The following is a 12,965-nucleotide window of genomic DNA, read 5'->3' on the forward strand; positions in this document are numbered from 1 at the left end:
ACATACTTAAAATTTTTTTGATCTGCAGGAGTAGAGATGTTAAGAGATAATTAGTAGGAAGTAATACATTTAATGGGCTTCCCTGGTGGCTTAATGGTAAAGAATCCGCCTGCCAACGCAGGAGAGGTGGGCTCTATCCCTGGGTTCCAAAGATCCCCTGGAGAAGGAAATGGCAACCTACTCCAGTATTCTTGCCTGGGACAGAGGAGGGTTACAGTCCATAGTGTCGCAAAAGAGTCGGTCAGGACTGAGTGACTTAACAGCAACAACAATATTTGGTAAGGTGAAATGCACAAGTAATGACTATTTTGGCCCAGCCTCAAATCCTTAAGGAGCTGACATCTTGTTCCAGCTTCTGTTTTCCACTTTACTTGCAGCGGGAAGTAGATTTCGTGTACAATTATCTGGAGCTCCATTAGACTGGGGAAGAGTAGTGATGCAATGCTATACTAATGGATGAGGTGTGTCCTCTCCACTCATAGACACTAGGTGTTGAATGAAGGCCAGTGCCTGACACGTAGTAGGTCAGCCTAAGACAGTGAAACAATCACATTGGTGTGAGTTCCATCGGAAGCACAGGTTTGGGTCGGGGGTATTGGATTTCCCACAACTTCATCACGCACGTCTCTGGAGCTGAGGCCGTGCTTGGGAGGGAGCTGGATGTGAGTTTGCCGCTCTTCTTGGGGAAGAGCCACTTGGGCCCAGGGCACGCGATGATGCACGTGGAAAGGCTGGGTAAGTCTGCACGCGTTCGGCCCACCGAAGGTCACCACGGGGCCCCGTCTTCTCCGGCCCGCGCGGCACACAGGACTTACCTCCGGCGGGCGGCAGCTGGGGCGGAGTGGAGATCGGCCCCAGCTGCTGGGGAAAACCCTGGCTGCCCGCCCGGCGAAAGGCGCCCGCACCTGCTGCGGGGCTGCGGGGCCCGCGGCGGCGCGGGGCGGGGCTTGGCTGCGGGGAAATGACGTCGCCGCCCCGCGCGCTCCGCGGGCCGCGCGCCCTGGTAACGGCGGCTCCGCGGCTCCCGCGGCCTCCTCCGTGTCCCCGCCTCCCCCCCGCAGCAGCCCTCCCCGGCTCCTCCTCCCTCCGCAAGCCCCGCGGCGGCCGTCTCGATGGTCCGGGGTGCCCGGTGGGAGCGGAACCTGCGGGGCCACGCTGCCCGCGTCGCTCCCGCCTGGCGCGAGCTGCAGAGCGGGCGAGAGCGGGTCGGGCCCCGCCGGGCCGCCTCCGGACCTGGGCATCTGCCCCGCGCCTGAGTCGCCCGAGGCTTCGGGCCGGCGGGGCCGCTCCTGTCCCTGGACGGCGGTGACCAGGAGATCGCGGGCGGGTGGGTGCGGGCGGCCGCGGCCGGCGGGCGCGGCCGGGTGTCGGGTCCGGAAGCGGCCGCCCGGCCTCCTGCGTTCCAGTGGCCGCGGCTCGGCGGGCCGCCCCCCGAGCGCGGGGAACCGCGCCCGGGCCGGGGTCTGCCGAGAAGATGGCGACCCCGGGCATGAGCTGGCAGCAGCACTATTACGGCGGCTCGGCGGCCAAATTCGTCCCCTCGCCGGCCGCCGCGCAGCAGGCGGGGCACTGCATGGACTACAGCCAGGACCTGCACCTGAAAATGAGCAAGAAGATCGCCCAGCTCACCAAGGTATGGGCGCGGCCGCGGAGTGGGCAAGGCGGAGACCCCGTGCGCGGTAGCGCGGGGCCCACCTGCCCGCCTGGGAGGCTGCGCGCCCCGCGCCCCGGGCGAGTTGAAAGGTGGCTGTTCTGGAAACAACAGCCAGAGACTTAGCTCCTAGAAGCGTTCAAACTTCGGTGCAATGCCGGTGATGTTAATTGAAGCTAAACTAAACCCGACGGCACGGCTGGGTTTATGGGGATTTGGACCCTCCTATCCTTCTGGGATAAGCCAGCACGGAACAAATTAGGATCTCCTTCTTTAACTGAAGAATGAGAAATCACTTTACTTTTGGTCTCGTGCATGTGCCAAGCCTCCACGAGGCTTTACACTACTGTACTGTATGAAGCTCAGTACCGTATTTACCCAACATGACCTCGAGTCTTCGAAATTTGTCAGTGCCTTTTATTGGTTAAGTCGTTAAGGGGGAACAAACCTTCTTGCCGATGAAGGAGGGGGAAACATACCTTGCGTGTCATTTTCAGGATTTAATGAGTCATACCGACAGAAAGTCAAAGCTTTTTAGATGCATCATGTGTCTGCTTTGAGTTAAATGGTTCAGTCTATCAGAAGATAGTTTTCAAAAAGCAAATATGCCGGTAGATTTGGCCAATTGTAGTTTAGGGTAGTCCTTGGCTGGTGAGTTTTTTCCTAGTTGAGTAAAGGTTGGTGATGAGAAACGGTTTCTATGGAGCAGAAGCAATTTAGATTAATTACATTGCTCTGTTTAGATCTCATGATAAGTTTTTCCATGTCCATCAGGTGAGAAGTGATCCCTCTCCGTGGTTTCTGAAAGCCAGTAGAAGTGATGGACCTCAGTTTAGTGTTGAAGTGGAGTTGGCTAACCACTTGTTAGGAGCTTTGGTATGTGAAGAGAGGCGGGCATGGTGGGGTTTGCTGCTAGAAAATCTCTAAAGTCTGACTCAACTCCAAAATTTTCATTATATAATTCCATTACTAGTTGGTACTTTTGAGAGGGTAAAGTAAGACAGAGTTGAAAGAGAGGAAAAGAAGGAAGTGTAAGTTAAAATGGATGACAATAAGGTAAAAATATTTTGGTGAAGAAATGTGATTGACAGTAGAAAGATAAATAATGGAAAGGACTAAAGCATGAGAGATCAAATGGAAGAGCAGAGGGAAAGGTACAATTGCCTAATCGTCAGACTCCCCCACGAAAAGAGCAAGGCAACATCTGGGGAAGTTTTGTTTGTTGGTATTTGGTTTTTATTTTATGGCAGCACCATTTCACAGCTTGCTGTGTGTCCAGTTTTTACTCTTTTCTCTTGTAACTGAGAGTTCCCAGATTCAAAAATGGAAAGGCCCAGGAAGGAAAACGTAATATCCCATTAGGGCATTTACACGTTTGGAAGCTAAAAGCTGGGCTTCCTGAAATCATGTGTGGTCTTTAGAATACTTACGGTCCAGATACATACATATTTATTTATTCTGATTTTCTCTTATTGTGTGTCCAGAACAGCCATTATTTTTATTTTAGATTGTAACTGTCTGGGGCCCTGCTGTAGTCATAGAAATATTCAGGAAGTTGGTAGTGGAACTGTGTACAGTTTAACAAAAGAAGTTTCTTTTCTCTCTAGCAAACTACTTTTCTTTCTACTTAGGCTTTTTAAATTTCCTGTTCTTTTATCAGAAAAAAAAAATCACAACTGTGAAAGGTGGGAGTATTAATAGAAGTTCTTTGCCCTCCCCATCTCAGATGTGACAAAGCAGGACAGCACGCTGATCTTTACTGAGTATCACTGGGACTCTCTGATTGAGTGTTTACAGTTACAGTCTCTAAACACTCAGGCCACCCCCTCTGCTCAGGGCCTCAGACACTTAATCTCTTCTACTAGAGTTTCTCAACCTTGGCACTGCTGACACTGCAGACTGAATAATTCCTCGCTGGGAGTGGGCAGGGCTGTACTCTGTATTATACATGATGATACCATCCCTGGTGCTACCCAGTAGGTATAGTCCTCCCACATGCACACACAATAGTGGCAATAAATTTGTCTCCAAGCATTGCCAAATGTTCCTGGGGGAGAGGGGGGCAGGGATCATCCCCGGTGGAGAACCGCTGATTGACACTGAAATATCTCATCTGGGTCTCTCACCTCTCTTTATAAAACAAGGCAGGAGAATGAAGCAGCCTGATTATAGGCCTCTTGCAGTCAACACCCTTCAGTTTCTGAAAGATACACTTAAGGCCTGCTGCCTTTTTGTACCAGTTTGGAAACTGTCAATTTTGTAATCGCATACACTTATTGCGGGCTTCCCTGGTGGCTCAGATGGTAAAGAATCTGCTTGCAGTGCAGGAGACCCGGGTTCAATCCCTGGGTTGGGAAGATCCCCTGGAGAAGAGAATGGCAACCTACTCCAGTATTCTTGCCTAGAGAATTCCATGGAAAGAGGAGCCCAAATCCTATGACTATGGGCTTCTCTGATAACTCAGTTGGTAAAGAATCCGCTTGCAATGCAGGAGATCCCTGGTCAGGAAGATCCCCTGAAGAAGGAAATGGCAACCCACTCCAGTATTCTTGCCTGGAGAATCCCATGGACGGAGGAGCCTGGTGGGCTACAGTCCACAGGGTCACAAAGGGTCAGACACGACTGAGCAACTTCATTTTCTTTCTTTCACACTTATTGTAAATTCCATAAGAATGATGGGTAATATATCAACTTTTACTAAACTAGGAAAAAGCTCACCAGAAAAGGATGATCCTTAATTACAATTGACCAAATCCTCGGTCATAGTTGCTCTTTGAAAACTTGTAGATTGAGCCACTTAACTAAATGTAGATACATGATTCATCTAAAAAGCCTTGTTTGACATTTTGTCAGGATAAGGAATGACTCATTAAATCCCAGAAATGGCATGCAAGGTATGTTTTACCTTCCTATCAAATGTAGAAATTTTATTGGTGTCTGCTATATAGTGTTTTCACTCATGAAGAGTTTACTGAGAATATCACATCAGTAGAGGTATGTTAATAGAACTGTGGGTGACCTGACAACAGCTTATATTTCAGAATTAGACATTATAAAGATAACCATTAAAATAGGGTTTCTTTTGGAAATGAGTCAACAGAACTTACTTCTTCAGCCTTATTATTAGCATGACTTGGTAACTCTGACATACTGTCTTGAGTTAAAATGCCTATTCTACCATTTACTAGTTCTATGACCTTGGGCAACTCATTAACCTCTGGGCCTTAGTTTTTTAATCTTTGAAAGAGATGATGATACTGTAACTAAGATAGTAGGCCCTTAATTCAGGCTGTCACTGAAAAGACAAATATACCAGTAAACAAAGTATTAGTAAAATACTGGCTAATATACTTTTTAAATGCTATTTCTTTTTAAAATAAATCATCCTGCATTAATGGCATTGTTGATACTATATTTCGTGGTGGGTTTTCTGCTAAAATCTTTAAATGTATATAGTAATTTTTCTAGTATTTTAATATCAGAGCTTAAAATATTCACATTTGCTGTCTGGTTTTGTAGTGCAGTACAAAATGCAATGCAATGTGCAAGAAATACAATATGCATTTTTCAGAGATTTGGCTGACGACAAAAGGAGAAGGGTGAAAGTAACCTACATTATAACATTACACATAGTAACATACATTTAACTAACTAAAAAGTCTCTAAACACATCTGAACAGAATTTGTTCAGATTCTGTTTTCTGAGAACCTAACCTCGCCATCACATGGAAAGAACACAGCAGTTCTTTAAGCATCTTTTATGTAAGGGTGCTTTGCTGAGTGTTAGAGATACATCAGGGAGCAAGACAGTCTCTGCTCTTTAAAGTGAGTCTATTATATTTTGGTTGCTCATGCCAAATTTTAAAAAGTACTATTAGATTTCTGAGTCGTGTTGTGGCAGATTTCTGGAATTGTTAATGACTGAGCCATTCTCAAGATAGAGAACCTGGATGGGCTGAGTTATGTTTTATTAGATCACATTTGTGTACTTCTCTGCTGTCTACCGTGTCAACTCTTCTAGTGTGTTAGGTTGAAAAGCAGGGCTTCTGAGATGAAATTCTAAAATGGTTTTATTTTTGTCATTCACTGTCCCTTTCAATTTACTTGTAAGGCTATCATGCTCTCTGCCCATGGATAAACTTGACTTTTCTGGTTGCATTGAGATAATGCAAATTGTTCTTCAGTAACTAAGTCATAAAAATCTCAATTTGATTATTGAAATGTCTAGTACCAACAAATTAAAGCCCCAGACTGAACCTGAATTAAAGATGAGGCTTCTTCCCCATGCCCACTTCTTAGCTCTGCCCATTGCAAGGGGGAAGACAATAACTGAGGACTTTTTTTTTCCTTCTGACTGGGCTTTTCTCTTTCTCCTTTGTCTTGCCAGCCCTAGTGCCTCATCCCTCCCGAGTTGGACAAGGAAGAAGGGAAGAGAGGAAAGAAGAGCAGCAACTAACTCATGCTTGATTAGTGCCTGGTGATTTAACTTCAACGCTGTCGTAGACTTGGCGTGTGTTGAAAGTTCTTTCTTTTACCTGTGGATCCTCTGCCTCCCATGTCAGCTGCTCACCTCGCATTGTTTGACAATGAGAATGCATCTATAGCCTGGCTGGTTTTTTATGTCGTCCTCAGCTTCTTGGATCTGGCAGTTCCATCATGTTCATTTTGCTGAGATCTGTTCAAGCTCCAGGTCACCCCCTGGGTGGTACCCAGATGACATCACCCCAGCTTGCTCTCTCCACAGGCAGCACTCATTGTTTGTCGAGAGGGACTCTGGAAGTGGTCCCAATTCAGCCGTCTCTCTTTTGCTCTCATGTGCCTCTTCATCCAGCTTCTTGCCCTTTAGAATTTCCAGAGGTGAATCAGGTGCCAGTTCAATATGTTGTTCAAGGTGCTTGAGACAGATACCAAGCTCTTCAAGTAGTCCCATCCAAGCCTTTTCCTCTAGGCTTTAGGTGAGAGGCAGGCATCCATCTCCTCCCCTCTCTACTGGCCGGCAAGGGCACTTGTTCTGTAGCTAGCTCCCCTGGGGGAACTCTTCTCTAATCCCCACCCTTACTCCCCATGAAGCTTCTCTCACTCGTGTTGAGAGTAGGAGGGAGCACATCTCAACCCTTTAGACTGCCTCCTTTGGAAGTATTGAGAGTGTTCTGGCACCTGCTTTGGAATGTCAGTTGTCTGGTTCTCAGCAGAAACTTCCCTTTCAATATCCTGTCATTGTAGCTGCCCATCCAACACTTTTTTGGTTGATGTAGTTTAGTTCAGTTATCAGTTACAGACCGACTAGTATAAGGTTGGGGCTAAGGTTCCAAAGAGCAGAAACAGTTACTTTGTGTTTTCTGTCCTCAGCATCAAATCCTTCTTAAAAGTCTTCTTTTAATCCTCAACTTCTGTCTCTCCTCCTGAGAACTGCCCTGAGCAACCTGGATCTTTTTAGGTTTGCCTTACTCTGAATTACTCTTAACATTTATTTTCCTTACTTCTCATTCGATGCTTAATAATGCAAATTTGCAGTTTATTTTCATTTTTCTTATTTTACTATAAGTTCCTCAGCTGTAGATACTGTTTATCTCATGTAACCTTAATATGATTCCTTTGCACATAGTATAAAAGCTTAATAAATGTTTACTGAAGATAGTGATGTGCCAAGAAATGTTGTTATATAGTAGAGAAAGTCAGTAAATATTTTTGAGTTGTATCTGCTCCTCTTGTGGATTAATGCTAGATCATTTCAGCGGAGTTAAAATTTCTCTTAACTATTTAAATATTTATTTGGCTTCCCCTTAAACTGCTTCTAAAAGCTATATAATTTTATTTTTGATGCAAGAATAAAAATGTAAAGCATGCTATCTAAAATATAAATATTATTTATCATTTCAAAAGCAAGGATTGATATATCAAATTCTTAGCAAATATGGAAAAATAGTCTTTTGATCAGTCATTTAATACTAACTTTGCTTTTATTATATTCACAACCTGAATATGTTCATATAATACCAAAACCAGTGAAATTTTCAAACAGTTCTGTTTTCTCTGTTAAATGCTGATTTCTCACTAGTTGGTCTGTTCGAATTACCTTAGATCGTGTTTCATAACAGTCTTTGGTTTGGATTATGACTTGGATTGTTTCAGCTTCAGTTCGGTTCAGTCGCGTCCAACTCTTTGCGACCTGATGGACTGCAGCATGCCAGGCCTCCCTGTCCCTCTCCAACTCCTGGAGCTTGCTCAAACTCATGTGCATCAAGTTGGTGATACCATCAACCACCTCATCCTCTGTCTCCCCCTTCTCCTCCTGCTTGCAATCTTTCCCAGCATCAGGGTCTTTTCCAATGAATCAGTTCTTTGCAACAGGTGGCCAAAGTATTGAAACTTCAGCATCAGTCCTTCCAATGAATATTCAGGACTGATTTCCTTTAGTATTGACTGGTTTGATCTCCTTGCACTCCAAGGGACTCTCAAGAGTCTTCTCTAACACCACAGTTCAGAAGCGTCACTTCTTCGGCGCTCAGCTTTCTTTATGGTCCAACTCTCACATCCATACATGACTACTGGAAAAACCATAGCTTTGACTAGATGGACCTTTGTTGGCAAAGTCATGTCTCTGATTTTTCATATGTTGTCTAGGCTGGTCATAGCTTTTCTTCCAAGGAGCAAGTGTCTTTTAATTTCATGGCTGCAATTACCATATGCAGTGATTTTGGAGCCCAAGAAGATAAAGTCTGTCACTGTTTCCATTGTTTCCCCATCTATTTGCCGTGAAGTGTTTTGACTGGATGCCATGATCTTAGTTTTTTGAATGTTGAATTTTAAGCCAGCTTTTTCACTCTCCTCTTTCACCTTCATCAAGAGGCTCTTTAATTCTTCACTTTCTGCCATAAGGGTGGTGTCATCTGTATATCTGAGGTTATTGATATTTCTCCCAGCAATCTTGATTCCAGCTTATGTTTCATCCACCCTGACATTTTGCGTGATCAGCTTGATACATGCCAAATGTAGCATCTTTTTTCCCCTCCTTTGTTACATTGCAGCTTTCCATTCCGTTAGGCATTAGCTTAGATGTAATCTTTTAGTCATAGCAGAGTGGTTTGAATTAATTTCCTGTACTTTACTAATGGGCACAAAAGCATGATATGCCATTATTATTAACCAATTGTCTGAAAAGTTATAAAGGGACTGCCTTTAGAGTTAAAAGGTTTTTCTTCTATAGAAGAAACCATAGATTCTTACCAGCCTAACCCTCTCATTTTATAGATGTGGAAGTTGAGGGCCTCGAGTCATTTGAAGATTACATAGCTTGTTACAGGCAGATCTTGGACTGGAACCCAGGTCTCTGGAATGGTCTAGGAGGCGGGCAGCTGTTCTAGCAGGGCTCCTTCTATTGTGTATGCCTTCCTTCCGCCTGGTACTACCCACTCAGTTCCGCAGAGACCACCGAGTTGTTTTTCCCCAGTTTGGAGCCACGCTTTGTTTACCATTTGACTCACAGGCCTGATGAAAGTGAAACCAGTGAGCCTTTCCCATTGAGTGCACAGTTTCTGGACATCTGGGTTGTACAGTTTGTAAACGTGGCTTTGGTAAATTTGGAACAGCTATTTTTCTTTTTTTGTATTCTCAGATAAATGTCATAATATTTTCATGTTTTATTAACAGCTTTAGTCATTCCAGACTTAAAAGCTTCTTTAATTATGTTGATTTAGATACTGTCATACTTGGTGTCAAACTTACTACTATGTTGTTATTGTAAATATTTTTCCTTTGCCTGCTTGCTTTCTTAACTGGATTGCTGCCTGTGGTCCCATTTCTGAGGGCAGTAAGTTGAAAGTTTTCCAGTTTTTCTCCCCGCCTTCCCCGCCCCCCACCTGTTTTGTTTATAAAAATCTTTTGCTGTCTTCTAATTTCCAACCCCTTGAAAAGTAGTATGAATGCTAAGAGTTCGGCAAATGTGGCTGAAACAATTTATTTTAATTAATAAGTAATTTCTTATTGTTGTTGTTCAGTTAGTCAGTAGTGTCTGACTCTTTGCGATCCCATGGAATGTAGCACGCCAGGCTTTTCTGTTCTTCACTGTCTCCCAGAGTTTGCTCAAACTCATGTCCATTGAGTTGATGATGCCATCCAACCATCTCATCCTCTGTCTCCCCCTTCTCCTCCTGCTCTCAATCTTTCCCAGCCTCAGTGTGTTTTCTAATGAGTCAGCTCTTCTCATCAGGTGGCCAGAGTATTGGAGCTGCAGCTTCAGCATCAGTCTTTCCAGTTAATATTCAGGACTGATCTCCTTTAGGATGGACTGGTTTGATCTCCTTGCAGTCCAAGGGACTCTCAAAAGTCTTCTCCAACACCACAGTTCGAAAGCATACATTCTTTAGCACTCAGCCTTCTTTATGGTCCAGCTCTCACATCCACACGTGAATACTGGAAAAACCATAGCTTTGACTAGATGGACCTTTGTTGACAAAGTGATGTCTCTGCTTTTTAATATGCTGTCTAGATTTGTCATAGCTTTGCTTCCAAGGAGTAAGCGTCTTTTAATTTCATGGCTGCAGTCACCATCTGCAGTGATTTTGGAGCCCAAGAAAATGAAGTCTGTCACTGTTTCCTTTGTTTCCCCATCTCTTTGCCATGAATTGATGGGACCAGATGCCATGATCTTCATTTTTTGAATATTGAGTTTTAAGCCAGCTTTTTCACTTTCCTCTTTCACCTTCATCAAGAGGCTCTTTAGTTCCTCTTTGCCTTCTGCCATAAGGGTGGTGTCATCTGCACATCTGAGGTTATTGAGACTTCTCCCAGCAGTCTTGATTCCCGCTTGTGCTTCATCTAGCCTGGTATTTCAAATGATGTACTCTGCATAGAAATTAAATAAGCAGGGTGGCAATGTATAGCCTTGACGTACTTCTTTCTCAACTTTGAATCAGTCTGTTGTTCCATGTCCAGTTCTGTTACTTCTTGACCTGCATACAGGTTTCTCAGGAGGCAGATAAGATGGTCTAGGTATTCCCATCTCTTTAAGAATTTTCCACAGTGTGTTGTGGTCCTCACAATCAAAGACTTTAGTGTAGTCAATGAAGCAGAAGTAGATGTTTTTCTGGAATTCTCTTGCTTTTTCTGTGATCCAACGGATGTTGGCAATTTGATCTCTGGTTCCTCTGCCTTTTCTAAATACAGCTTGTACATCTGGAATTTCTTGGTTCATGTACTGTTGAAGCCTAGCTTAAAGGATTTTGAGCATTACCTTGCTAGCAGGTGAAATGAGTGCAATTGTGTGGTAATTTGAACATTTTTTGGCATTGCCCTTCTTTGAGATTGGAATGAAAACTGACCTTTTTGAGTCCTGTGGCCACTGTTGACTTGTTCAAACGTGCTGCCATGTTGGTGCAGCATTTTAACATCATCATCTTTTAAGATTTGAAATAGTTAAACTGGAATTTCATCACCTCCACAAGCTTTGTAGTAATGTTTCCTAAGACCCACTTGACTTCATATTCCAAGATGGCTGGCTGTAGGTGAGTGACCATATGATCATGGTTATCTGGATCATTAGGAACTTTTTTGTACAGTTCTGTGTATTCTTGCCACCACTTCTTAATCTCTTCTACTTCTGTTAGGTCCTTGCTGTTTCTGTCCTCTATTGTGCCCATCTTTGTATGAAGTATTCCCTTGGAACCTCTGATTTTTTGGAAGAGATCTCTAGTCTTTCTCATTCTGTTGCTTTTTCTCTGTTTCTTTGCACTGTTCACTTAAGGCTTTCTTATCTCTCCCTGCTATTCTCTGGAACTCTGCATTCAGTTGAATATATCGTTCCCTTTTTCCTTTGCCTTCAGCTTCTCTTCTTTTCTCAGCTATTTATAAAGAATTCTCAGACAAATACTTTACCTTCTTGAATTTCTTTTTCTTGGGGATGGTTTTGGTCACCACCTCCTGTACAGTGTCACGAACCTCCATCCATAGTTCTTCAGGCACTCTGTCTACCAGATCTAATCCCTTAAATCTATTCATCACTTCCACTGTATAATCATAAGGGATTTGATTTAGGTCATACCTGAATGGCCTAATGGTTTTCCCTACTTTCTTCAATATGAACCTGACTTTTGCAATAAAGAGCTGATGGTCTGAGCCACAGTCAGTCCATGTGTAGAGTCGTCTCTTGTGTTGTTGGAAGAGCGTGTTTGCTATGACCAGCGCATTCTCTTTGCAAAACTCTTTTAGCCTTTGTCCTGCTTCATTTTATACTCCAAGGCTAGGCTTGCCTGTTACTCCAGGTATCTCTTGACTTTCTACTTTTGCATTTCAACCCCCTATGATGAAAAGGACATCTTTTTTTGGTGGTAATTCTAGAAGGTCTTGTAGGTCTTCATTGAATCATTCAACTTTAGCTTCTTTGGCATCAGTGGTTGGGGCATAGACTTGATTACTGTGATGTTGAATGATTTGCCTTGGAGACAAACCAAGATCACTCTGTCATTTTTGAGATTGCACCCAAGTATTGCATTTCAGACTATCTTGTTGACTATGAGGGCTACTCTATTTCTTCTAAGGGATTTTTGCCCACAGGAGTAGATATAATAATTAAATTCACCCATTCTGGTCCATTTTAGTTTTCTGATTCCTAAAATGTCGATGTTCACCCTTGCCATCTCCTGTTTGACCACATCTAATTTATCATGATTCATGGACCTACCATTCCAGGTTCCTATGCAGTATTGTTCTTTATGGCTTCGGACTTTAGTTTCACCACCAGACACATTCACAGTTGTATATCCTTTCCACTTTGGCTCAGCCTCTTCATTCTTTCTGGAGCTATTTCTCTGCTCTTCTGGTAGCATATTGGATACCTATTGACCTGAAAGACCATCTTTCAGTGTCACGCCTTTTCATACTATTCATGGGGTTCTCAAGGCAAGAATACTGAAGTGGTTTGTGATTCCCTTCTCCAATGGACCACTTTTTGTGAGGCCCTGACTAGCAGGGACATGTCCCTCAACTGCTCCACGTAGCTGTAGGACATGCCCGGCGCCCTGGTTGTCCCACTGCTGGTCCTCTTGAGGGTGTCAACCTTCACCAGCCACTGGCTGTCGGTCAGCATGTCACTGGGGGCCTGGGCAAAGGCCCTGCTGGAGTTGTTGGCTAGAGCTGATCAATGATGATGGATGGCTAGGAGCGGAAGTCTCCCTGGCCTCTCTGCTGCCGCTGGCCACTCCGGGCCAATCTGCCGCCCAGGAGCTTCGAGGAGCGAGGAGATGAGATTGGAGTAGCCTGGGTCTCTGTAAAGCCAGTTAACTTCCAAATGACAATAGGAAGTGACAGAGGTGGGGTG

General features: G+C 44.2%; 1 protein-coding gene across 8 annotated transcripts in view; it reads left to right on the forward strand.

The window, feature by feature from the left end:
* Nucleotides 1-1,002: 1,002 nt before the first annotated feature.
* FAM184A (family with sequence similarity 184 member A) overlaps nucleotides 1,003-12,965 on the forward strand; it is a 120,276-nt gene continuing 108,313 nt past the window's right edge. For 6 of the 8 annotated variants that reach the window (XM_043890358.1, XM_043890359.1, XM_043890362.1 and 3 more), the window contains exon 1: nucleotides 1,324-1,633. In XM_043890358.1, the coding sequence (XP_043746293.1) occupies nucleotides 1,475-1,633 (159 nt within the window). In that variant the 5' untranslated portion in view covers nucleotides 1,324-1,474. Of the gene's footprint in view, nucleotides 1,634-12,965 lie in introns of all 8 variants that reach the window. The other 2 variants (XM_043890360.1, XM_043890361.1) reach the window with 1 other exon arrangement.

The sequence above is a fragment of the Cervus elaphus genome, chromosome 28 (assembly GCF_910594005.1).
Source record: "Cervus elaphus chromosome 28, mCerEla1.1, whole genome shotgun sequence".
NCBI lineage: Eukaryota > Metazoa > Chordata > Mammalia > Artiodactyla > Cervidae > Cervus > Cervus elaphus.